This window comes from Eubalaena glacialis, chromosome 19 (genome assembly GCF_028564815.1).
Source record: "Eubalaena glacialis isolate mEubGla1 chromosome 19, mEubGla1.1.hap2.+ XY, whole genome shotgun sequence".
NCBI classification, from domain to species: Eukaryota; Metazoa; Chordata; class Mammalia; order Artiodactyla; family Balaenidae; genus Eubalaena; species Eubalaena glacialis.
Window position 1 is genome coordinate 62,114,146 of NC_083734.1, and position 26,971 is coordinate 62,141,116.

The 26,971-nt window shown below is 42.8% G+C and overlaps 1 protein-coding gene across 1 annotated transcript in view; it reads right to left on the minus strand.

The window, feature by feature from the left end:
* Positions 1-24,627, minus strand: part of GNA13 (G protein subunit alpha 13) — a 40,497-nt gene extending 15,870 nt beyond the window's left edge. The window contains exons 1-2 of the mRNA XM_061175172.1: positions 24,208-24,627; positions 21,609-21,835 (exon numbers count right to left, since the gene is read on the minus strand). Coding sequence (XP_061031155.1) covers positions 21,609-21,835; positions 24,208-24,490 — 510 coding nt within the window. The 5' untranslated portion in view covers positions 24,491-24,627. The remainder of the gene's footprint in view (positions 1-21,608; positions 21,836-24,207) is intronic.
* Between the last annotated feature and the right edge of the window lie 2,344 nt (positions 24,628-26,971).

Genomic DNA, 26,971 nt, shown 5'->3' on the forward strand with positions numbered 1-26,971 from the left:
ACCAAAATCAAATAATATAACACAAATATGCACATGCTCCTGTTATTAAGTTTCAACTTCTACTGAAGAAAGTTTCATCAGTGTAATTTACAAAGTCCTTTGTGCACTTGAGACTGTATAAAATCTAAATAAAAACATTTTAATACACTTCACACATTTAAATGTGTGGATTATCCCTAATATTTTAAGTCCTAAATAAAGTGCCCTTTGCCTTCTCCCCCATCACTCGGCCAGGACTCAAGGACTATAAATGCTTTAAAATATTATTCCTATGAAAAACACATTTTGGTTTAAAATAACTCCTCAGTCAAAAAAAAGCTATTTACATCATAGGTGATACTACTAATCCTTGCATTAGTGAGAAAACTGAAAGTGGGAGACTTAAGAATAATCTTAATCATCTTTTAATGCACGTGGTGGTAACTCTTACTGTTAAGAGAAGAAGTTTAGCCAAATGAACCTATTCTGAAACAAAACAGTTTTAAACACACGCATGCAAAACGCACACGTGCATATGCGAACACACACATGCTATAAAAGGATGAATACTTTTCTGAATTAGGTAATTTAGGGGAAATTTCTTACAGTAGCTTTAAAGACCTTTACTGGAAAAAAAAGAAAGAGGGAGAGAGAGAAAAAAAAATCTTTCACAACCTCAAAAAAAAAAAAAAAAAAAACACCAAACTAAAAAATATAAAATGTGTGTTATTTGCAATTGAACCACGAAGGACATAGAAAGTGAATAATGGCATCTCTGTTCTCAGTAACCGAGAGCTTCTGCCCTGGCCTTTTGTCTGAGCGTTAGGCCCTCATGCAAATCCGACACCTTGCTCAGTGCCTGGCACCTGGCGGCCTGGCTCCTTCCTCCCCGAGTGTCTGGTGAATGAAGTGTGAATAACCAGGGGATGATTCCCCTCAAATCCTTTTCCCTAACCCGTTCAGAGGTGATCGAAATCTTCCGGTTGTCTAATATTAACACTAAATCTAGTCGTTTCCCTAACACTGAGCCATCTGCAAGTCTCTAGACTTCTCTGGGCCTCAATTTAACCGTCAGTAAAACGAGGAAGTCGCGTGGTTCAATGCATAATCACCAGAGCTCTGCCCCAGGCAACAATTTCAGTTTGTACGACGGGTTTAAACTTAAGTTCTTCTTTCCTTTCTCTACGTGCCTGTTACCCCTAAAGCCACTTTTGTTGTGACTCATTATTCAGGCTGCGTTGCTGAGTCTCCCGGCTAGCACAGAAGTAAACAAGGTCATGTGTCGGGCAAGAAAGACCATGGGTTTAAGGCTCACGCTTTGCTGGTTATGACTTGAGAGCTATTGTAACTCTCCTCAGTATGTTTTATGTTACTGAAGGGAATTTTTAATAAAATTCCAAAGAAAAGCCATCTCGCACTTGCGACTTTTTAAGTTTAAGATGTTTTAGGTCATCCCTTAGTTCTTTTCTCTGTTTGAAATACTGAGATAACTTTCTAGGCTACTGAAGCAAGGCTGAAGAGTCCAAAGTGGCACGGCACTCTGAAAGTTTTCCATATTTCTTTAACCTGTGGATATTTGGGTTCTGCCTAAACGAGGGCAGAGCAGCCAGTGGGCCTGGGTTCTACTCGCAAGACAGGCTCTGCTATTGACAAAGCCAGGGAACCCTGGTGAAGTTAACTCAAGGATACAAATAAAATGACAGATGAAATTAATTAGCTCCAGCATCCCTCTGAATTGAATCCCAGTGGTTCTATGAACCGTAATTTGTGTCAGCTTTACAGAGCTGAGCCTTAACTAGGAATGGCTTCAATGTTGTCCCCATTTACAAGAGTCATGTGTTAGAAAGATTGTCTTTGCTTGCAGAGACAAAATGGGTCAGGGGCCCTGAGTTTGAAGGTAACAGAAAAGCTGAGAACACAAATTAGAAAATAACTTCTATTAAACAAATGTGTAATTATAGAGAGACTTGGCAGTTTATTTGCCCAGTTATCAAACAAGTGACAGATTTATTCAACACCCTCTTCTGCACGGCTAAAATACATAAAGGACAGGATTTAGAATGTACTACTTTAAAAGGATGTGGAGGGGCTTCCCTGGTGGCGCAGTGGTTAAGAATCCGCCTGCCAGTGCAGAGGACACGGGTTCGAGCCCTGGACCGGGAAGATCCCACATGCCGCGGAGCAACTAAGCCCGTGCGCCACAACTACTGAGCCTGCGCTCTAAAGCCCGCGAGCCACAACTACTGAGCCCGCGTGCCACACCTACTGAAGCCCATGCGCCTAGAGCCTGTGCTCCGCAACAAGAGAAGCCACCGCAACAAGAAGCCCGCGCACCACAACGAAGAGTAGCCCCCGCTCGCCGCAACTAGAGAAAGCCTGTGCGCAGCAACGAAGACCCAAAGCAGCCAAAAATAAATAAATTAATTAAAAAAAAAAAAAAAGAAAAAAGGATGTGGAATTTAAGCTAGATAGCCAAAGAATACACAAGAAATTATCTGCTTTTTTAGAAGAATATACTCATTTACCGGGAGCTTTACAGCAACAGGAAGGGGACAACTCTACTTGTACAATCTAGAAGAGATTTTAACTTCAAAGTCTTATTTAAGTTTCTAAAGTCTATAGAGATAAGGCCCAACTTCAGATATTTTAAAAGCAAGGCATGCATATTCTAGAAAGCAATTTGGTAATCTGTAACAGGAGCTGTAGACATGACCCACATCTCAGAGCTGCAGGAGCAGCACAAGAGCGACGGCGAATGCCTACGGTGGCAGAAGGAAAGGCTGGTCGAGAGCCACTGGATCACTCCTTTATTGTATTTCATACATTCTAGACCAGGGTCCTCCAACTATGACGTGCAGGCCAGACCCAGCCCACTGTCTGTGTGTGGCCCATCTAAGTAGTTGGGAAAAAAAAAAAAAATTAAAAGACTACTTCATGACATCTGAAAATGATATGAAATTCAAATTTCAGTGTCCATAAATAACACCGCACTGGAGCACAGCCGTGCGCATCGGTTTATGTCCTTACTGCCTACAGCTGCTTCCCGGCCGCCGCCAGGAGAGCAGCCGTGACAGGCCACGCGTGGTGCTCTTCCCTCTGCACCACGAACGGCGCGGCCGCAGCTGTAACGTGAAAATGTCCCAGGTGTCATCAGTAGTGCCACACCACGACTTTTTGTCTTTTATTACTACAAGTGCACGTCCACCAAAACAAGCAGAAGAGAAGAGGACTTCATGTGTCACGCTTTTAAGGTACAATGGAACGTGGATAATTTTGATATCAAACGAGACGGCCAAGCCCTGTGTTTATTATGCAATGACCCTACAGCTGCGCTAAAAGTACACACGGACATCAACACTACCAGACTACGCACTCTACAGAATAACCCCACCCCTACAGAAAAGCAGCAGCCAGAAAAATTACAAAATTTTAAACGGAACAGCTCATCACAGAATTTCTGCACAAGAGGAAAAACGTGAAAATGAGACTGCAGCTGATAGCTGACAAGTTTCCAAGGAGTTCGTATTTGTTAGCCAAGCAAGGACTGCCACGGACTGCTCAGCAGTTGTTTACTCAAGGGATCAATGCCAAGGGTGAAGTGACTGAAGAACAAGCCTGTATGAATAGGCTGTGTGGAAGAACTTCAGATGAGAATATTTTCAAGGAAGCTGAGAAAACACTAAATCAGCACATCCTGAATTGGGATGTGTATTACAACGGACGGTGGTAAAAATGTGTGGAGCAGAAAAGGGACAAATTTACAAAGATTGTGAAGGTGGGTTACATCATGTATTCTTCACCAGCAGGGACTCTGTAGGAAATACATTAAATCTATACTGTTACTGAACCAGTATTGTTAACGATGAATTTAATTCACTCTCATGGACTTGACCATCACCAGTTCCGTGAATTTTTGTCAGAAACAGAAGCTAAATATGCCGACTCGCCCTATTACACCAGTTCGATGTCTTAGCAGAGGTAAGTTTTTACTGAGACTTTTTGAACTAATGGATGAAATCGAATTTTTTCCGAACAAGAACCACCTTCAACCACTAATGCAGAACACTGAATGGCTTTTCAAAATCAGCTTTAGGCAAGACTTGGTTACATTTCATAACGAATTCAATCCAAAACGAAAAGGCAAAACAGTTTTTTGCAAACTTTATACTGTGGTAAAATCATTTTGACAATTAGTGTTACTGGAATCATAAGCAATGTCCAACTGCTTTATACACTTTCTTTGCTGTCAAGTTAAAACAGTAGGCCTCCATTCTCATGCAAATGTGCAGCAGATATACATTTCTAAAATCAAACTATAGTTCCAGCAACATCTTTCAGACTGTAATACAAGTGTAAAAAAAAAAAAAAAAAGTCCATACTTCAAAATCCATTTAACTCTGCAACGACTGGAAATGGTAAACCTGCAATGTAAATGACATGCCCAGAGGCAAACATCAGGAAGAAGCTAACAGAATTCTCTAAATGTCTTCCAAGCAAAGTCTATGCTCAATTAAAACCAAATGCTCGGGTTTCCCTGGTGGCACAGTGGTTAAGAATCCACCTGCCAATGTAGGGGACACGGGTTTGAGTCCTGGTCCAGGAAGATCCCACATGCCAGGGAACAACGAAGCCCCATGCGCCACAACTACTGAGCCTGCACTCTAGAGCCCTCGAGCCACAACTACTGGGCCCACGTGCCACAGCTACTGAAGCCTGCACGCCTAGAGCCCGTGCTCCGCAACAGGAGAAGCCACCACAATGAGAAGCCCGCGCACCGCAACGAAGAGTAGCCCCCGCTCGCCACAGCTAGAGAAAGCCTGCGCGCAGCAACGAACACCCAACGCAGCCAAAACTAAATAAATAAATAAAATAAAAATTAAAAACAAAATAAAACAAAAAACCCCCCCAAATGCTCACTTGGCAGTACCCATCTGTGTGCAAAGACACTTCCAAGGATGGAACGTGTAAAATCGTTAACGGATGAACATTTGCACCTGATTGTGATAACAGGGAACACCAAAACCCGGAACCCTACTTAAGCAAAATGTTATCCCCTTCCAAAAGAATCCAATTCTTCTCATTAGTAAACCTATACTACAAAAAACCGTAGACAACTTTATTATGTTCTGAATTTCGTCAATTAAAAAATCTGTGCAAACTTGAATTCTCTCTTGTTACACTGATTTTGTCTCTTGGCATGGGATGTCTAAAATATCACACCACCTAGCCCTTTACGGAAAGTTTTCTGACTCCTGTGCTAGCCGAGCGGTTCTTAATCTCGGCAGTGCATCAGAACCACCTAACGAGCTCCTTGAAGACAAAGATCCCCAGGCCTACCGCAATTCTACCAAATCAGACTTCCCACAAGGCCCACGAGATGCGATCCTGAGGAGCCGACTCTGGCATCAGTTTTCAGATCTGGACAGCAGATTTTATTCAAAACTGGATTTCATATTAATTTTACCTTTTGATACTGATCACATCAAATCAGCTAGGGTTTTTTTTTTTAAAGCTTTGTAAAAATGCCAAGAATATTAAGAATCCAGATCAGAAACTTATTTAGCTTCATCTTATTACAAAACTAGGTTTCAAGCAATATTTACTTGAGTTCAACTAGGTCTCACATGAAAAGCATCAGGCCTCCATTTGACATATTTGAATTGTGACATAAACAGCAGAATTAAGTCTACAAACAGCTTTCTTTCTCTCTCTTTTTTTTTTTAATTTTTATTTATTTATTTATTTACTTTTGGCTGTGTTGGGTCTTTGTTCCTGTGCGTGGGCTTTCTCTAGTTGCGGCGAGCGGGGGCCACTCTTCATCGCGGTGCGCGGGCCTCTCACTGTCGCGGCCTCTCTTGTTGCGGAGCACAGGCTCCAGACGCGCAGGCTCAGTAGTTGTGGCTCACGGGCCTAGTTGCTCCGCGGCATGTGGGATCTTCCCAGACCAGGGCTCGAACCCGTGTCCCCTGCACTGGCAGGCAGATTCTCCACCACTGCGCCACCAGGGAAGCCCAAATAGCTTTCTTTCTCTTTTTTAAAAACTGATTTGGTGATTCAGACACACTTTATTTCCTGTGTTACTACCGTTCTAGCAGCCTTCCTCTCCATATTCCTAGAGCCCATTTTCAAATGTCCAACACAGCCCACAGCCTTCAAAGCTTAACTCCCAGAGATTTCTGTGGTTAAAAATTAATGAACCTGGTACTCTAGCTGTAACACTGTTAAGCAGCTAAAAAAAGCACCAATGAGAACGAGTATTAGAGCAGAACTGCTACTTACATGTTAGCAATAGGACCCTAAGAACTTAAAACCTCAATTAAACTTATAAAATTAATTTGCTTCTGCAACAGACACCGAAACTTTGCATGACAGGTAAATAAAGCAATGCAAAGTGTTTAATAAGGAGGACTATCTTTTTACCTGGTGAACAGGTGAAAATTACACTTTGGAATGAAAAAAGAGGTAACAAAATTCAATCAAACGCAAACTCTGAGTAATGCAGTGGATTTTAGTTTGCTACTAAAATGAACTACTGTTGCTTAATCTTGTAAAATGCCTGGAATTTAATCGCAGGCTGATTAGGTAAGTCTATAAATGGCAGAAAATTCACTGTGAAAAAATAAGTCAACTAGAAAAAAATAAGTGAATTAAAAAGCATCCCGGGCTTCCCTGGTGGCACAGTGGTTAAGAATCCACCTGCCAATGCAGGGGACACAGGTTCGAGCCCTGGTCCGGGAGGATCCCACATGCCGCGGAGCAACTAAGCCCGTGCGCCACAACTACTGAGCCTGCACTCTAGAGCCTGCAAGCCACAACTACTGAAGCCTGCACACCTAGAGCCCGTGCTCTGCAACAAGAGAAGCCACTGCAATGAGAAACCTGCACAGCGCAACAAAGAGTAGACCCCGCTCGCCGCAACTAGAGAAAGCCCGTGCGCAGCAACGAAGACCCAATGCAGCCAAAAATAAATTAAAAAAAAAAAAAAAAGCATCCCATTTTTATGTGTGGAGGCCCTTTTAGTTATGAGATTAGCATTACCTAAAATAGTTTTTTAAAAGTAAACATATTTCTTGAGAGTACAAGAAATATTAAAATTCAAAGAAAATCTATATTACCAAGACAATTAAGCAGTGAGAGAGTCTCTTTTGAAATGTAAGTATACATGTGATTCTGAAAATGATGGCATAACTCGAAGTTAATATCCAGTTTCTCTTTATATAGAGAAGCAACCACTAGCCAAGTACTACAAGCAGCAAACACTTCCTGAAGTACTAGTAAACTACAAAACAGAGGTCTGTGTTCTAAAATAGCTAAATCCAACGGGTTAAAGTGGTTCACACCCTTGCCATGCACTTTAAGTCCTTCCATTTGCAAGTTTGGAATATTCAAAGAGGAAAAAGAATCAAGACATAAAATTACAAATCTGTTTACTCCTTAAACTGATTACAATTGTGAACTGAACTGCCATATGGTGCTGCCTTGATTGCCGTAGTAAGGTTTTTGTATACCTATAACATGCCTTTAATTTTCATCAGTCTTATAATCCCAAAACTAAGCCAGGTAGAAATGTTCTCTGAATATTCATTAGGCAGGCTTCACTATGCATATATTTGGAGAACATCTATTCAATAGGAAACTAATTAACTTGCCTTTAAAAGTGACCTAGAAGTAGGGTTGTTTTTCTTTTTTAATCAATAATTCATATTTTGTATACACTTGTAATTTCAGCCCTGCAAATATCCTGGTGAAGCCACATCTAAATAAGGAGCCTTTAAATATTCTATGAATAGACTCTGTGTAATATCAGCCTTTCCATCTAGCATTTACTTATATATAAGGTTTACAGCAAAAAATTAAATGTCAAATGTAAGTAAGGTACAAAATGGAAACATTTGAGGTCAAAGCTGGTTAATGAATCAAGACTCCTCATTTCAATAAGGACGTGGCTAGTAATAAAGACAGAAGGTAATACTTCTTACTGGATGGGTTCTGGGTCTTTTTTCCTCCTTAGTTTTTATTTCAAAATAAAATACAATGGAGAGGCTGGCGAGCTCCACACACAGGGTAGGCATGAAACTCTCCCCCTGGTGCTCAGGCTCTCGCCATGAACAGCTTCACTTCTGCTTTCATTCACCTGCCCTTCCAACATTCTTGTTTTGCCTGGTCTTCACAAAGGACCTATTTTACTATTTCTTATCTTTGAGATGACCTACCTTTTTTTTTTTTAATGACTTTCTCTATTCATTTTTCTCTGGACAAAAACATTGTAAGGTATTGAAGTGACACACAGCACATGTTTAATAAGAGGATACTGTCATCTTTATCACTGAAGCATAAAGTACTACCACTCATGCCTGTTCTTTGGTTCACAAGGAGAAAGACAGTGTTTACTTATATTCAAAGAAATACAAGCTATTTTCTTTTGCTCTGTAGATAGGTCAAAATTAAGTAGACTCCAACTGAATGCACTTTCAAATTTCTTGCTGGCATTTTCTATGTACATCACTCAAAACTCCCGGAAGAGCCAAAATTAGTCAGTTACATTAAAAACCATCCAAACATTTGAAAATATTTTTCAAATTAAATACCTCTCCAAACTAAGACAGTTTATAATAGCCTAAACAGAATTTCAGAAAGAATACCTCTAAACAGTTAGTTTCAGATTTTTCTTGCATATAAGCTATAAAAACAAACTAGTGCACAATATTAGTAATAAATTTTTGGAAAGAAGTTATTAGCACTTTATTTTGTAAATTGCCGTTTTCTTGCCACTGCTCACAAATTAATAAATTCTTTTTTATATCAAGTTTTCTAATTAGACTTATCACCAAAATGATTTAAAGCTAATGATCTTAGTTTGCTAAGAGTACTCCCGTAGTCCCACCAAATTCCAATTGACATATAACCCGAAAGGTAAATGCAGTTTAATAATTCTACTACAGATGTCACAAAAAAGAAGGCCTTTATTTTATTAAAATGCTTCATCCTGGAGAGACAGAAAAAAGAGTTTGGCCATATGTCTAATAAGCATTTATAGGTGCTTATGTCTTACACTTATATGGTGTTCAAGTTTGTTATCTTAAAGTATCAATTATTTTCAAAACCCTATATAAGAATTACAGCCCCTTCTTTAAAATACAGGTTTCAGAGTGGCAGTCAGCATTTCTTTATAAAAATCTTATTCCCTGAAAAATTAAATACACATTTTAAGTGTGAGGAAGGAGCTTATTACCACTGCAGAGGCGGGCTAGCTCTGACATGGTATACGATGCTGCTCACTACGGCAGCAATGTGGTATGATTTACCCAAGTATTTACTCCATGTTACCATTTACCACCCTACTATTCATAAATACATACATATGAAAGAATTTTCCATATAAGTCAAAAACTCACATCCATTTCTAGAAGAATGCCTTACCACAGTCCTCTGAGGAAAAATCACCTCCTCCAAGAAATGCTAATGGCACAACATTAAATGAACAGGATATAAAATTGTACAGAAACTACAGAAAAGTTTAACTCAACAGCCAATATTGTACTCAAATACTGGAAGAAAATACACCCAATTGTCAACACAGATGTCTTGGGGTGGAGGTATGGTGGCTAACTAGATGATATTCTACAATGGGCATACACATGTTTTAAAATCTAAATTAAAAAAAAAAAAAAGCTAATTTAGATTCTGGAGCCTATTTCAAGTCAAAAAACAAAAACAAAAACAACTTCCCTGTTTTTCAGTTTTTACATAATGATAACACTAAAAAGCTTAGAGTTTTGAACCCTGAAAAATTCCTCAAAGTTAAAATACTTTTTTGAAAAGGGTCAATCATACACAATCCCAACAGCATATAAAGAAATGTCTCGAATTCTAAAAGAAATGACCTCAATTGTTAAAAAAAAAAAAAAGAATGTGCAGTTTTCCAACATAAGACATAACTTCCCAAATATAGTTTCAATTCCCCTGCTATCTAAATAGAGGGGCTCATACGAGCACTTTTTAACACCCAGAAGTCCTTGTGAACGCACACCAGATGGAAAGCTCTGCTCTGGGCTGATGTGCCGCAATGCATCTTGAAATCCCCACAACTCAAACATTACGCAATAATCCACGTTAATTAAAGTAATTCTATGCCTAATATCACACAGCAGGTGACAGGAAAACCCAGACTTTGATGGATTTCACATTCAAGCCATCACCCCAAACTCTCCGCAGCAGAGAAGCTCCGCACGCCACCCCTCACCTCCGATCAATCAGGTCAGACAGCAAAGACAGACATGCAGCCTGTGAATGTTTTACATGTTGATGAATGTGGGTAACAGCTCGTAACGTGTGCTGGAGTATCAATTCCTGTTTCTAAGTCACTACGGGGTTAAGTGTGTTATTAAGGGACACAGGGAAGCACAGCAGTAATTGTGACTCTCACACCCAAACGAGCTACGACCTTAACCTCGATGGGCCTGGGTTTTATGTACAAAACGTACAAAGCCAAGCGCACTGGCCTACCTGCCCTCCGAGGCCTCTTCTCAGTCAGTAAACACTTGCTGACTCTGCACACTCTGGAAGAGAGGCTACAAACGCAGCACTCCACACCGTTTATTGTATCATTTGCAGCCACCGCTGGGTGACTTACCTGCTCCTCACTGGATCGAGAGCCTCTACGAAGGCAGGCCAGCCAGGCAGCTCCTGAGTCCCAGGGCCAACTCATCCCAGCACACGGTGTGGGCGGATACTCAACACACGCTTGCTGAAGGAGGGAAGCAGCAAACGAGCGCCACGCAGCATCACTGCTAAGTTACTGCCCTCACTGCATAAGCAATGGTCTCAAGTAAACATTATTTGTGTTTGCCTGGCCTAACAGATTAACACTATCATTAACTGATATTAACTCTTCTTCTGACAGTGAGATTCAAAGAACTTGGTTAATATAAATACAATATACTCTTAAACTTTAAAAAGGCTTGAAAAAACCCAGCCTAGTACGTCAGGTGGGTTGAAAGTACTGCAAAAGGGAAATGAGAACAGTCAGCTCGATTTCAAGAGAACCTTCTCCACTTCCTCACCTCCTGTCCCTCACATCACCTGCCACAGTCAGCAGTAATCTTCCTGTTGTCCAAAATCAGTGACCACGTCTGTCTTCACCTCACGAGACTTCTCAGTGGCACGTGGCGGCCCTGACCATTTATTCTTCTTTAAAACCCTTTCCTGGCTCCCACGGCATTACACGTTCCTGAACGCCTTCTACCTTTCTGGCCATCTCTGCTAGCATCTCCTCCTCCAAACAGTCTCAAACAGTTTGAAGGTTCCTTAAGACTCTTTCCTGAGCCCTAATTTATTTTACACCCTTTCCCTGAGTAACTGTATGCATTCTAAAGACTTTAAATATCACCTGAATACAAACAGCTCTGAAATTTCTCCCTCTAGCCCAAAGCTCTGTTCTAGATTCCAGACATATATATCCAACTGTCTACTTGATTCCTCCTGTATGTCTCAGAGAGCTCAAAACCTAATAAACCCAAACTAAAGCCTTACTCTTCCCCCTCAAATTTCCTTCTCACACGGTCTTTTCATTTCAGCAAGAAGCACCACTGCCCACCTGGTTGTCAAACCAGAAATCCAAGTCACTCTTGACTCATGCTTTTCTCCCTCCCCTCAGTCAATCCATGGCAGCCCCGTGACTCCCCTACCAAGTGTCCCCGATGCATCTCCATGGCGACCACCTGACAAGGAGGGCTCCTTCTGCAGCAGCCTCCCAGCTCTGGGGCTGCTCGGCCCCCAGGACAGCACAAAGGCCCTCCTCCCTTCCCTCGGATTCCCGCACTCAGGCGAGCCCTGGCCCACTGCAGGCCCTGCACACATGGCACTCCTTCTGCCTGTGCAACTCTCCCCTCTCCTGGCCTGGCCGACCCTCTCCCATCCCTGGGGTCTCAACTTCAATGTCACCTCTTCTGACTGCCCTCTTGCTCTCTTGCTGCTTCCTCTTCTCCTCCAGAGCATTTATCACAAGTGGGATTATTTACTTGTTTGCATCCAAGATCAACGGGAACAAAGATTACTCTCATGTGGTCCGCTAGCAAGTACCCAGCCTGCAGAAAAGCACCTGACTCATTAACAGGTGGCCGGTAACATGTCCCTGAACAGCTGCTGAAAGCTGCCAGGTACCATGATTTCACTAAGGTTTAACTCTTGTTAAAGAGGAATACGTCTCCTGAAATGTGCTACCCAAGGCCTTCTTGTTCTTTTACACTTGCTCTTCAGTTTTCACATTTGAGAAGAAAAGAATTCAGATTATCATGATGAAAAACGGATACTTCTGAAGTAATGCCCTACACCTTAATAACTGCACATAGTATAAAATACAGTTACATATAAAAATATCAAACGGATATGTATATATATTCCTATCAAAAGAATAAAGTTCTACAGAACGAATTTTTTTTTTTTTAATAAAGCACCTTTTTCAAAAGAAAGCTATCTTACATTAAGGCCAAATGTGCAAAATACAAGAGATGGGAACCTTGGTTTCTTACTAGATTGTAACGCCATCTTAAAATTGATTGCAACATTTGATCATAACATAACAGTTTAAAAAGTCAAGAAAAAAGTTAAGTATAATTCTCCTTACCCTAGCCTAGAGTTGAATGTATATAATCTATATGACAATTCAATGTCCCCATCATTTTTGAAACTGTAGCTAATAAAGGCAGTTTTGCTGCAAATGTGGCAAGTCAGTACCAGTTAAAAATGGGAAATCATTTGTACTGCAATATTTTAACTCAGTAGGCTAAATCACATTACTCTTTTAAAAATATTTCAACTAGGATATATGGTATTTGCAGCTTTGTGAATATGAAGCATTTAATTATTTAGGTTTAAAAAAAATCACTAAAAATGAATTTAAGAGACCATCGGACGTCTGAACAGCAGACAAGTTTACCTGTCTGAAGTACAGGTGTGTGCATCCTCTCATCTGCGAGGCCTCGCGGAGCCAAGCTGGCCAGGAAACCCCTCGTGAGCGACTCGCTGGCGACCTGGAGAAGCTAGCACCACTGCTCGCTGCCAGCGGCTTCTGTGAGTTTTTCTTTTACTTAATATCAATAAATGGAAACCACCACACTACACAGCGTGAAGCCTAAGTGCAAGTCACATGATATAAGAGGACAGATTCTCTATACAATTTCTATTGAGGCAGTTCATTCTATTTAACAGGAAAATAATTTTTAAAAGATTACCCAGGGATCAAAAAATGGTAACCAGGATATTGAAAAGGAAAGCGAAAGTCTCTCACCCCCATGACAGTGCTCATTACCCCAGCACTTCTTGTTTAACCTTTCTAGAAGGGAGAAGAGAAATGTCCTATTAACAGGCTAAATGCAGCTGCACTGGTTGGAAGAACCCAAAGACACTGGGTTATTTTGGGGGACGGGGGTGATAATACAAGAGTTTTGTTTGCTGGCTAGCACTGTTTTTAAATGGCAAAATTAAAATTTCGTTTTCTTTAGGGGAGCAAAATTGAAATTTATTTTGCTCCATTATTCTTTTAGACTAATGTTTTCAGTTGTTTTTTTTTTTTTTAACAAAATGGTCAGTAGTTCTAAAATCTCTCAAAAAGTAACATGAAATCTTAAAAAAAAAATGACTCAGTATTTTATGACTATAAGGAATTTTTTAGGTTGGAAAAGAAGCCCAAATACCCTCCTCAACACGAGTCCTCACAACACCTCTGCCAGGCCAGAGGCACAGGAAACGGCAAAAAGGAAAAGAGGATACACGTGTGCAGGGGGAGGGGCGCCAGAAACAGCCGAGCAGGGGGAGGGAAAGACAGAAAGCGGCACATTTGGCGAGAGTCACAGAGCACCTGCGCCCACGCTGCGGTGACCTCACGACGCCGCCGGCAGGAAGACAACTTTGGCTAATTCAGACCACACATCTGAAGCGTCTCAGGAGCACGTTCTCCAAATTAAATACTTCCGGCTAGAAATCTCACAGGCAAATGGGAAAGATCAGTACTGGTGAATTTCACCACACATCCATAGGCTGCCTTATTTTCAAAGCATTTTAATTGTCATTATTACATTTGATTCCTTAGAATTGTGTTTTAAAAATCATTTACAAATATATACAAGGACTAACCATAAAGATATAAACCTGTCATTTATAAAATGTTTTTTGTTTAAAATAAATACATAAGCAAAGGGCTTTCCGAACTGACATTGCTATAGCTGTCAGGAAGACAGATTAAGCAACATTTTTAAACAGTTTGTATATTTGTCAAGGAAATGGAAACTATAGAGTCAATATAGTGAAAGGTAAAGGCAAAATTAGCTAATCTGGGTCAGTATGGTAATTTATGTACAAGAAAAACAGTCAATATAAAATAAGTAGAGAGCAGACTTTCAAATGGACGTCACGCTGGGTGGGATACTTGGGGTTAATGTTTCTAATGTTAAAAGTTGAGAACATATCATCCCCATTTCCACAAAATGTTAAAAAGGTACTATGAAGAATTGAAGAGCCACATCATGAATTTTCGATCTGGAAACAAAGCACAGTGACGTTGGAAAGGAAACAAGAACTGACGTAGCAATGAAAACCTCAAACCTCTCTTTGGTGCTGCCTTCATGAGAGATGCCAAATGGTCTAATGAGATTGTAAGTCATATTCTGCTCTGTTTACAATTCAGGATTTTTAAACGGGAAATCAAGTTCACAGAGTTAATCAAATCAAAGTTTACAGCACTCTATCTCTTAGGAAACTACTTATGGCCTGTGGATATGGCATATACTAGGGCTGTTAATGGCTAACGATAATAAAATGATGAATGTGTGTCGGGCACTGTGTCAAAGGCTTTACATGGATTACCTCATGTAATCCCTGCAACGACTAACAACGGCAGTTGAATCATCCCCATTTCACAGTCGCAGAAAGAGAAAGAGAGCCTGGGGGACTCGCTCAATCTCACACAGTGAGAGGCAGAACCCACAGGAGTTCTGTCTGGCCACTTAGTTCCACTTTATCGCACAGCACAGCAGAAAACCACATCACATTTTAAGGTCCCCACGTTAAAACCAGTTGTAATAATGTTTTACAATATGGAAAATAAACGAATAGATTTGAACATGTTTATTTTCTAATTTGTTTGGAAGATACAAAGTAAAGTTCCATGTAGCAAAACCAAGTATACAAGTCTTATGACTTAGACCAAAAACCAAAATAAATCAGCGAAGGGTAATTCTACTAAAGTATTCTGCTTCTATTGTAGACTAGTTGTGTATGAAAAAGTTCACCCACTGCAGTGATTTAAAAATCTTTTTTATTCGTTTTGCCAAAAGAAGAGATTAAATTTTGAAAGATTAAGATAAACAACTACCATGGCTGAAAGAGACTGGTAAATGTAGCCAAGGCCACTGAAGTCTAGTTTTCAAAACAAAACGATTTCCTTGATCCCTATCAGCTCATTCTAATAATGCTCTGCTAATGTGGATGTAACAAAATCTCTTAAAAAAAGGCATCTCATTAAAAAAAAAAAAAAGTTCACAACAAAGACTGAAGTGAATTGTCATACAGCTAGAAAAAAAAAAAAACTTTCAAAAAAGGGAATAAAAATTGCTGCTAATTTCCAGAAATAGGTACTTTCTAACTGGAACAAAAACTTGCAACAAGCTACGATCTGGCATGCTCATTAGCAGAATGAAATAGGTGACAACTACATGAGAAACACTGCAAAGGAATTCATAAAACTAACAGCAAGAGTGCTCTGCGATCTCCTCCAAACCAAGAACAAATCTGGACAGCTGTACACCAGATACGTGCCCATTTCAAAACGTCACTTTCCTACAAAAAATATATGGCTGCTTTTCAGATAACTGGTTGCCATTACACTTCTATGTTTCAGGGTACGTTAAAAACCATGTTCACTGATGAAACATCAGTTGAGGGTCACTAGTAGTTAGTTTTCAAGGAGGTGAACATTCAAACAGCCTTCACCCTGATGTATGGTGGTTAGGATAAACTATCTCTCTAACTTAGTATATTTACCATTACATTTAAGATTATTACCATTACCATTACCATTGTAACTATAATCTGAGTTCATAAAGTAAAAAAGGAATGGCACAAGGATACTATGGAAAGTTCAGAATATTAAAAACAACTGTGTGCGTACCGGTGCAGTGCTATGTATTTGTAAGACATCCTTACATATATTTAAAATAACGTGCTAGAACTTAACTAGGGGAGTGTTAACTATCAGTGCAGGGTGGTGCTCAGAAGAGGAAAGAGCCCTGGAGGGCTTGCGAAACGGGGCTCTGCGGACAGGCAATCAGCAGGCTGAGGTGCCAGGGTCTCTCCTGTCATCGTTTACTACCTCTGTGAGCTGAAGGAACCTCCTTGCCTCTGAATTTTTTAATCTGTGAAATGAGGACAACAGCCCACATTCCGTTTGTTTTCTTTTACTTAAGGATTAAAAGACAGTGTATGTGGTAGAAATAATTAATGTACTCTGAAAAGTACAAAGCAATTTTTGTAAAACATAAGGTATTAAAAAGTGATGTAATTAATTATCAGCACTTGAAGTAATTTTCTGGAGAAAGAAGCTGGCACCTGTTTTGGGCTAATATGACAAGATACGGCAAATTGGTTGGGCTGCTGCTTATCTGTGAAAGATGAACAGGGACCATGCAAAGCACGAAGTCCTTGGGCCATTATGCTTTTCTTAAAAGCAAGCTCACAAGTCTCTCTCCTGAGTTAGGTCCACACTCTAGTAAAGAAGAGCAATAAAAGGTAATATAAAAAGCAGCACAGTATTTTACAATCCCTCTTCAGCACCCAGAGTTCGGATATCCCACAGCTAGTCGTTTCTACCAAAAATAAAATCATGTAAACATGAACACATCAACTTGATATAACAAATCAAGAGATCTACTTAGGTGTGCATGTATATGTGTTACACACATGCACACACACACAAAATCTCACAAAGTTATATTAAAACTATAAGCACATGCCAAAACAACCTCTTTGTTTTCAATGTAAACAGTAGTACAGCTCTGGGTTTCCAAGGCTTGGATAACATGTAACCATTTTGACATTGGATCAAGTTTACCAAGAACAAATTCTATAGACCTAAATTTAAAAATCTCTACAATTCCTAATGTAACATATAATCCTTGTTATATAGGCTGAAATATTTCACCCTAAGCCTAGAATCAGGAGGTTTTTAGCAACTTGAAGTCAAAGTCCTTCTTTGATTTTATTCATAAAGAAAAAGGACGAAACCCTTTTCCAACAGAAAACTGAAAATAGTTTACAACTGAAAGTAGTAATTCACCCTTTAAAGCAAATCCTATCTAGTGTTACAGGGCAAACAAATGCCTCTAACTCTATAGTATTTCAAATCCATACTGCAGTGCAAACAAAGAAACCAATCTCTCAGCCCAAAGGGAAGCTCCTGTTTTCCTGAGTGCTCAGCTCCTTTTTTCAGGCCACTGCAAGAAGCTAAGTAGTTACTTTGTTACACAGACTGAGGGAAGCGCTGCCTTAATGAGAAAACTAGCTCACCAGCTTGGAGAAGTGTAACTATCCTCAAGCACAAGCTGTACTACTTGAGGAAGAAAAATTAAGTCTAACCCAAGGTACCACGATAACAAAGAAAATGGTTTCAGTCACAGGAACTGCAAAGAAAAGCCTGGCCATCACAGGAAGCTGTATTAATGCCGACGACGTTACAGTGTGTACAGAACACAGCAGTGTTCCTCCCAGGGCCACACACTTTCTTGTCCTGTGTAACCAGGGCTATGCGTTCTGCTTACCTTCCTGAATAAGTAACTGTGTCACACAGTCCAGAACAATCTAACTGGCAGTGACTCCTGCTACACGTCCCCAGTTGCATCGTTTCCCAGCCATCTCTTTAGTCCTCTAAGTTAGCAAATTCCCTAGTTACCGTCACGTGAGTTTTTCTAAAGAGAGGGTATCTCCTCAGTCCAGTGGCAGGCTATGGTGAATGTACAGCCGAGGCAGAGCATTACAAACATTTAATTGAGGCCTAGAAGAGACCACTTCTTAGGATATACTGTCCTCAGTGTGCTAGCTTATACAAACGAGAAAGGCACCATAAGCTGTAACAACAACGTGAATCTTTAGACTTTTCTTTTTCCACAGTAAGCTATTTAGCTTACCCACAATGAGACTAACCAGAAAAGGAAATGTTTGCCTTCGGGAACTAGGGAAAGAAAACATTCATGTTTGCACCCAAAGTTATTACTAACAAACGAACGGCCTGCTAAAAACTAAAAACCAAAGCTGTGATAGCACTACCCTACCCTCGTCCCAAAAACTGATTAAAGGGCGGTCATTCATCTTAAGCAAAAAAGCCGTAGGGAGGCTTAAAAACTGCCCCCATTTTTTTGCATTTAAATTTGCATTAATAAATTTAATAATCAAGGGTTAGTTGAAACCAAAAATGCTAATTTTTGTTATTTTATCTGCTAATTCCTCTCATTTCCCCAATGACTCCTTTTTCTATCCAAGATTCAAGAATATACTACATTGTTAAACATAACAAAAAAGAAAAATTGATTCTGTAATACAAGAACTTCCCATCTCCTGGAAAATTAACAAACTAGCATACAGAAACACTCATGTTTCCCAGGAAAAAAATGAGGACTGTTTCTTTTTTTCTAGACGAATATAATTCAGATCGTCTAAAAAAAATGAGGAAATAAAATGTGTCAGGCCCTATGCTAATGAGACAGAAAAAGACCAAAAAAAGGCAGACCAAAGGAGATTCTGCTTTAGAGGGAGAAGCAAACACAAACTAAAGAGCTGGAACACCAGGTGAGGCACTAGATGGGGGTTGGCACGCAGGCAGGCAGACAGGCAGGCTAAGGAAAGGCATCCCTGTCCAGCGGGAGGACCAGGGAAGGCTCCCCGCAAGAGAGGTCAGGCCCGGCGGCACAGTGGCCCCGGAGCAAACCCACGCCACGGCCTACGGCCTGCCACAGATACGGACCACGGGGCTCCTCCCAGGCTCCCCAGGCAAGGAAGGGAGTTGAGGAAACTGCTCTGTTCTGGTTAAGCAACGATTCCTGCTGAATCTGCTGCAAAGGGCCCATGGACCACATGCAGTCACATTAAAATCTGGTTGGTGCTGTTCTAAGTGAAGGGGGAGACCTAGTAACCAGATACGGGCCTGAAGAACCCGGGCAGAGGGACTCTGTGAAGACGGCCACGGATGCAGAAGCCCAGGGCACGTGGGATTTGAGAGGTTATAGGGTATGTGATGTGGTCTAATGACAGTGGAATCCTAGGCAAGCCAGCTGGAGTCCGGACTCACTCCGAGAGGTTGCACTCTGTTCCAGAAGCTGTGGAGAACAAGCAGAGCTTTCTGAGCAGACCTGGCCGTGTCTGGACAAGATCACCTGGGAGTCCAAGCAGGAGGTACCAGGACATGGAAAGGTGGAAAGGAGGGACTGATGCAAGAGACTTTTCGGGGCAGAAAAGACAGGACTCGGGGCTTTGTGTGTGTGGGCGGGAGAAGGAACCAAAGAGGACTCCGAGGAAAAGTTGGAGTAGGCGAAGTGCCTTCCCAGGGTCAACAGCACGCCAAGCACCACGGAGCATCCTGAAGTCTGAGAGCCACTGATGCAGCGTACTCACTGAGCACCTACTACCTGTGCCAGGTACCGTTAACAATGCCGAGGAGACACACGGGAAAAAAAGTCCCTGTCCTCCAGGAGTTAAAACTAGATCTCTCCCTGCTCCTCTTTCCCTGTGTCCCTACTTTTCATCAGAAAAGAAGTATTTCTGGAACTCCTCTCTCCTTGTCTGTGAGGCCTTCTCTGCTCTGAAAGCATCAGCTGGCTCAAGTCAAGAACCTGCAGGTCCTCAGCCTGAGTGGTTTTACCCATTCGTTCTTAATGGCGAATAAATCCTCAGGAATGCCTTCTCAACAACGATGACCATGAGACTGTAAGATGTGAACGTTCAAATTCAATAAGTGTCAGTGAGGTGCAACTTCAATTAAATGGACTTATGGAACTTTCCCACAGAGAACTTTACAGTACCGCCGTTTGTTTATTCACTGAATCAACATGTAGTGTGTGCTATTACAGATGGATGCTTTTTCCCTGACCTGGAAGGACGAATAACATCCTGAGAAAATTCATAGTGAAAAGTGTGGTTTGCTGAGAAAATGAATTTAGAAGAGAATAGGCAGCACTTAAAAACAGGAGGGAGGGTAAAGGGAGATGAGAAGGGGTGTGTGGAAGACAAAAATCAACCCCAAGTCGGAGAAGTGGATGGAGGTCACTTGTCAAGTTAATTCTTAATTTTCAACACATAATGCTGCCAGCTACTCAATTTTAACAATTATGTGAGATTGCCCTTGCCCCTCATTAATGGATAAATTAACAGACAAGATACACACACCAAAGAAGAGAACTATACCAGACAGTACATAATCAAGTGCTAGGCTGTATGTTACACACCGGGGCCATAATTCAGAGAAAGTAAAGATTCAGGTCTCAGTTTTATCAAGAGCCAACGTGAACACTTTTCTAGAACTTTCAGTTGCCAAGACTGCTGCTGAGTACAAACTGTAACAGCAAGGACTGCTGGCTGCACATCATTTTGCAGCCACACCCAGAAATGTGAATTGCTTTAATGCCAGTGACATCATCAAACAACTTTCTAAGCAGTTTTACTTTTAACTGTCACTTTATTTTGATCACATTACAGTAAAACACTTCAGATCTGAACTCCCTCCAAATTGCATACAGCCTAGATGGCTATCATTCCTGGGATCTTTCCGGTCTTTGGCAAATAAAACCCTGAATACAATCAAAGCATTCACAATTAAATTACAGAACACTTGATTAAAAAAATCTATTTCAATCATTATTTTTGTATCTTTAACCTATATCAGATCCTTTTCCACTCTCTCTTCACTGTCGTGTAATAGCTACAAAGTCTTACGGGAGTCTCTTTTAAGACAAAGTAGATATAATAAATGTAAAATAAATTCTAGGTGATTCCCATGTGAAACAGAGGTATAAAAAATAACATTATTTTCATTTTTTAAGAAGGAACATTTTGTAAAATGTGCTTAGAAGCCTTAAAAAAACACAGCATACGAATATACAAAAAGCATGACTGTTAAACATTATTAAGGATTTTAACCTCTTTATAGATTAAATTAATCTGAATCATGAAATAAATACCTCTAAAGATAAAGAGCACATTTGAACAATTAGGTTACTGAACTCTTAATCCAAGAGTAAAAGGTCAGTTTTTTAGAAAGATCAATATTGTTGCTGGAATTGGGAGGAGATTACTTCTAAAAGGAGAAAAAAATTAAAAATTTGAAAGTGTCTGAGAAAATCATTATGATCTTACTTTCAAAAAGGAAAAATGACCAACTAATTATAACAACTTCACCAAACCTATGGGGTTTACCTTACTTTTATCTTGTTTAGTTTAAAAAGCTCATCTATAGAGCAATCCAAGTTTCTGAGGCTAAAATTCTGGATACATTATATTGTGGAAGTCAGTGAAAAAGGTGTGTTAGAATCAGATGTTAATAAATGCCGTTAAAATAAAATCACAACATTAAAAAAAACCAAATCTCTTACCAATTGAAATTCTCGACGCCGGTCATAGGCATTCTGTATACCACTGTCTGCCCATAATGCTCTTATAGCAGGAAGATACTGTAAAAAAACTCGAGTTTCCACGATTCCCTGGGCCGTCAAGGGGGTCCGCGTATCAAATGCCATCAGCTTGTCTCCATTGAGGTGGTTTGAGTTATCCCCCCAAGGAATGTGAAGCTTCTCTCGAGCATCTACCAGCACCCTCATACCTTTGTTTAAAAAAAAAAAAAAAAAAAAGTGTGACGGGAGTCATTAGATATTCTCAGAGATTTGATTCTAGTATTATTTCCTTAAACTTCTTAAGTACTCCAGGCCTGGTGCCTCCAAAACTGGAGACCAACATCAAGACAAACAGGAGTAATTTTCTCAGAGTGTAAAAAAAAAACTAACAGTTGTTCACAGTCATAAAATTAGAGCCTTGAAAAGCAAATACAATTAACACAAGTGCTCCTCCTAAAGGATTTTAACATGTTCTAATTTATAAAATAACTCCTGGGTAGAAGGCAGTCACAAGAGAACCAAAACTAGCAAAGGAAAAAGAAATTATGCTGCATAGCCTGATGTCCAGGCTCTGAAGAAAGATCTGCAAGCAAGATTTTATGAGTCTCTCAAAGAGACATTTATTTATGAGACGTCAAGAACCAAACTTATCACCCTGTGATCTGCTTGGTCCCTGAGCACCCCGCTTAACCCTGAGTCTTCCAGGAACACATTCAAAGCTCAGAAACATCTCACATCTCAAGCTTCAAATCAGTGTAAGGCCGAGAATGGAGTCAGACCTCCCTAGAAGGAGGAAGACCAACTGCAAAAAAGATGTAGAGGCTGAGATTTCAACTCACAGAGATTAAATCAAACCCATTATTTCTAACACTAAACTGTTACCTTTCGTCCCTCTTAACAATCACAGGACTATTACGTCATCTGTTTGGATAACTGAAAAACCGTTTTGCTGTCAATTTTCTGATCACGCCAACTCAAAAAATGCAGATGGCTAGTGACTGCATCTCATCATCAATGCTCGAAGTAGGTCACACGTAGGAGCCAGTGCACATGAAGAACCAGGTGTTTACCTGGCTGACTATCAGTTAACATGCTGGCTCTATTCATTGACAGAATCCCTTCCGTTCAGCTGCATCTTTCAGCTGCATGGGGATACAAAGGTACCTTCGGTTAAGGACTGGCTAGGCAGTCTTCGGCCTTGAAAGAGACCTTAATTAGTTTGGTTCTAAACTTGAAGAGAGGATAAATACAACCACTTTTTACAGCTTAACTTCAGAGGTACTAGGGCTGGCTGTGGTCTGTGAGCTCCTGGCCCAGTGCCCTTCCCCCGCCCTTACCCCCCCAAGCAGTTTTCCTCTACTCAATCCCGGGAGAAAAAAAAGTGACACCAAAGAGTGACTTAAGTACTTCCTGAACAAAAAAAAACCTTAAAAAAAAACGATGTTTGGAAAGGCTTGAAATCTGTAACCAGCTCCTATATAACTGCTACCCAGATGCAATAGAGAACCCTCATGCACCTGAAGTACCAGGCTCTGTATCTCAACTCTGCCAAAATGCCTTTTATAAAGTACAAAATAGTTGCTAGTAAGAAAAATGAGTGCTAATTATCGCTCCAATGAAAAAAATAAAATCCCCTCTTCTGTAATTCTTTGAAAGCCCAGAACTAAAATTCTTGTGTTTTTCACCTGAGAACAAAACCTACCCTCAATTTTAAAAATACCCACAAACAGCAGCAGAGCCTATAGTCTAAGCCAACACTTATTCATTGACTCAACCTGTACAGGCTCCGCATCACATTTAGGCCAAAGATTCTTTGTATCAACACACGATTTCATTTAAGTAGTAGAAGCAAGTGTGGTACCCCCTTCCCTCCCGCCCCCAATTATTAAGCAAAAGGAGAGTGGAACGTGCTGCCTGGTGATTACAGGCAAACATCCTGCCCGACCGTGACACTGGGGCGAAAAACCACCGCTAACTTTTTTAGGCTGACTGTATGGTGTACTCTTTCCTGATAGCAGCACAGTAAATAGGACACCCTCAAGTTTCATATCCTTGCCGCAAAGGGCCCAAGAGCTGTCACCCTTCGCCCTTGACCAGGGTCTCGGGCACAAGTTCCCTGACTGCGGTGGTTCCAGAACTCCCCGGCTCAGGAGTTGGGAGCAGCCCCGACCCCATGTGACTCGGGTCACCCACCACCCGGGGCGGCGAGGCTGGGCGGGCAGCGCCCGGGCGTGGGGTGAGGATGGACGGTCTGGGTTTGGCTCGTCCGGAGGGAGGACAGGAGAGGTCACCCCACGCTCCGGGGCACCCGGCTCGCCTCACTTCCCTCTCGCAGGGGGCGAGGCCAGCAGCGAGGCTGGGGGTGGGGGACCCGCCGCGCCCCCTGCCCGGGCGGCAAGGGAGGGAACGGGTCGCCCCCGGGCATCCTCTCCCCCGGGCCGCGCCCCCTTCCCGCCCGCCGGGCCCGGTCCTTCGCCAGAGACAGAGCGAACGAGGGCGGTGCCCGGCCCCGCGCCGCGGCCCGAGGCCAGGCCCAGCGACCCACCGGCCCCCGGCCCCCCGGGCCCGGGATCCCCGGCACCTTTGATCACGTTGCTGTAGATGGTGGGGCGGAACTCCTCGCGCGCGCGCTGGTCGAAGTCCTGCCCGTGGATGATGCGCATCTGCTTGAGGAAGGTGGACTTGCCGCTCTCGCCCGCGCCCAGCAGCAGGATCTTCACGAGCCGCTTCACGTAGGTCTTCTCCCGCGACAGGCATTTGTCGATCTCCTTGGACTTGCGCTGCTGCTCGGCCTCGCCGCTCGTCAGCACGCAGCCCGGGAAGCACACGGACAGCACGGACCGCGACGGCAGGAAGTCCGCCATCTTGCCGCCGCCGCCGCCTCGGCGGGCCCCTCCGGCTCCTCCGCCTCCTCCGCGGGCGGCGGGCGGCTCCGGCTCGGCGGCTCGAGGGCGCGGAGCGCTGCGGCGGCCCGAGCGCGCTGGGGGAGGGAGGGAGCCAGCGGACTGACTCGCAGGGCGGGCCGGGCAGGGCGGGCCAGGCTAGCCGGGGAGGGAGGGAAGGAGGGCGGGCCCGGGAGGGGCGGTGGCCCCGGGGCGTGCGCGCGCCCGCAGCCTCCCGGGGGCGCGCGCGCACGCCGCGGCCGCTCCCCCGACTCGCGCCCCGGGCCGGAGACTCACGTTCTCTCGCGAGCCCGCGACCGCCGCCGGGCGCGCGCGGGGAGGGGTCGGCTGGGCGGGGTCTTGTGGTCACGTGACCTCCATCGGGGCCGGGCGCCTCCGCCCGGGGCAGGCACCTGGGGAGCCAGACTTTCGGTTGCCTTGAATTGGCTGCACTCACTTGGGTGCGGAAGGGCTACTTCCGGGGGCCCGGGAGGCTGGAGACCAGGTCTCGGGCGCTGCCCTTTGGGCTCCCCAGCCGCTCCCGCCGTTCTTACTCCTGGTTACTCCCCGCCGCCGGCTGTCACCTAATTTCGAAGTCTTTGGTTCGAAGTTGTACAAACAGCGAGCGCGAGCTTGCAAAGTTTTTGGTGCATTTTCTTAAAGTGGGTTCCTTGACATCCTGCTCTCCCAAGCCCAGAATGGTGACCAGACGTCATCCATCCTCCCCCAGCCCCACCCGCAGCTCCCTTTGGCATTCTCAGACCTTGCCGTTCCTCTGAGATGTGCCAGGAGCGATTGTTGATGTTTCGTTGATGTGGGTTCCCACCCGAGCTGCCGCGCTGAAATCTGGACGGTAGCTGCCGGAGGGTGAGGTCATGGTGAAAATCCCCCTTCACCGGACACTGTGATGCAGGCTCTTCCCTAGAAGGAAGCAGATAAGCAAACAGACCGAGGACAAGAACCGGCAAATTTTAGGTTTCCTGCCAGATTGCAGAGGATATGACCAGCCAAGGGACTTTTTTTCTATCTTAATAGCGGATTCAGGCCAGGACACCTGAAGGGCTGCCAGGAGACAAGCGACAAGTGACAGCTGGCTTGGCAGAGAGACTGCATCGCAAGGACCCCGGAAGCCAACTTCTTCTCTCTTAGTGTTCTAGTTTCAAGTGGAAAAAGGCATTTGGGTCGGTCTCTGTTTATGGCAGTGCAGCCCTAATGCTCCTTGATTGGGGCTTCTGGGGCTCAGAAACTTCTATGTGTCAGGCACTGAGGTGAGAAAGAGGTCAGCAGTCTGAGAGGCTCATGAACACGTTTAAATTTAAAAATCAGTGCTACTCAGTTTACTGGCCGGGTTGGGTTAATGGCTGAGGAGCCTCATGACTCGGTAAATTGGCTGCAGTAAACAATACCTACAGTAGGATTATCTCCTGTTGTCCTGGCCAAGCTCACAGGGGTGGGTAAGCTACAATATACAAAGTAGGGTCGGTTCAACTCCAGTATCTGTGGATTGATAGGGTCAGAATCACTAGGCCGTGCCTTCAGGCAAAATAGATGGTAAAAGTCCACCCGGGATGCAAGATCTCTCTGTAGCCTCAGCTAGTGTTTGGGAAGCTCTGTTCTCCAACCATGAAAGGACAGACCTCTGCCCAGGACAGGGGTATAGCATTGGCCCCCAAACACCCATTTCTACCTGGACTTCAGATGCTAATTTGAATTCTACAAAAGCAGGAAGAGAGAAGCCTATCAGTTAGGTAGGTAACATCTTTTTTTCTTTTTCCAGAAGTGTGTGCAACACAATTGGAGAACCAAGGATCCCTAGGAGGCAAGAAGGTATTCCCGCCCTGCCAGCTCATGTTGTGACACGTAGACCAGCAGAGAAAGCTGTTCCAAGCCCTGCCTGTAACCTTCTGTTGGAACAAGCTTGGCTCAGATCAAGCCCAGCTGCTCTAATCAGTGTTTCTGAAAAAAAGACACCTCTTTGGGCCCAGCCTGGAGTCTGGCTGCAGTTGTCCAACTGCTTCTAACTGTCTGGTCATCAAGCCACCTTGAAAACATGAGCATTAAAATGAGCTAGAGGTTTGGTGGCTCCTCAGAAAGTTAAACATACAATTGCCATATGACCCAGCAATTCCACTCCTAGGTATATACCCAAAAGAATTGAAAACAGGCGTTCAAAGAAAAAAATGTACACCTGTGTTCATGGCAGCACTATTCAGAATAGCCCAAAGGGGTGAACAACTCATAGATCCATCAATGGATGGATGGATAAACAAAATGTAGTGTATCCATGCAACGCAATTATTCAGCCATAAAAGCAAGTGAAGTACTAACACATGCTACAACGTGGATGAACCCTGAAAACATTATGCTACATGAAAAAGCCCGTCACAAAAGGCCACACAGTGTAAGGCTCCATTTATATGAAATGCCCAGAATAACCAAATCCATAGAAACAGCAGATTAGTA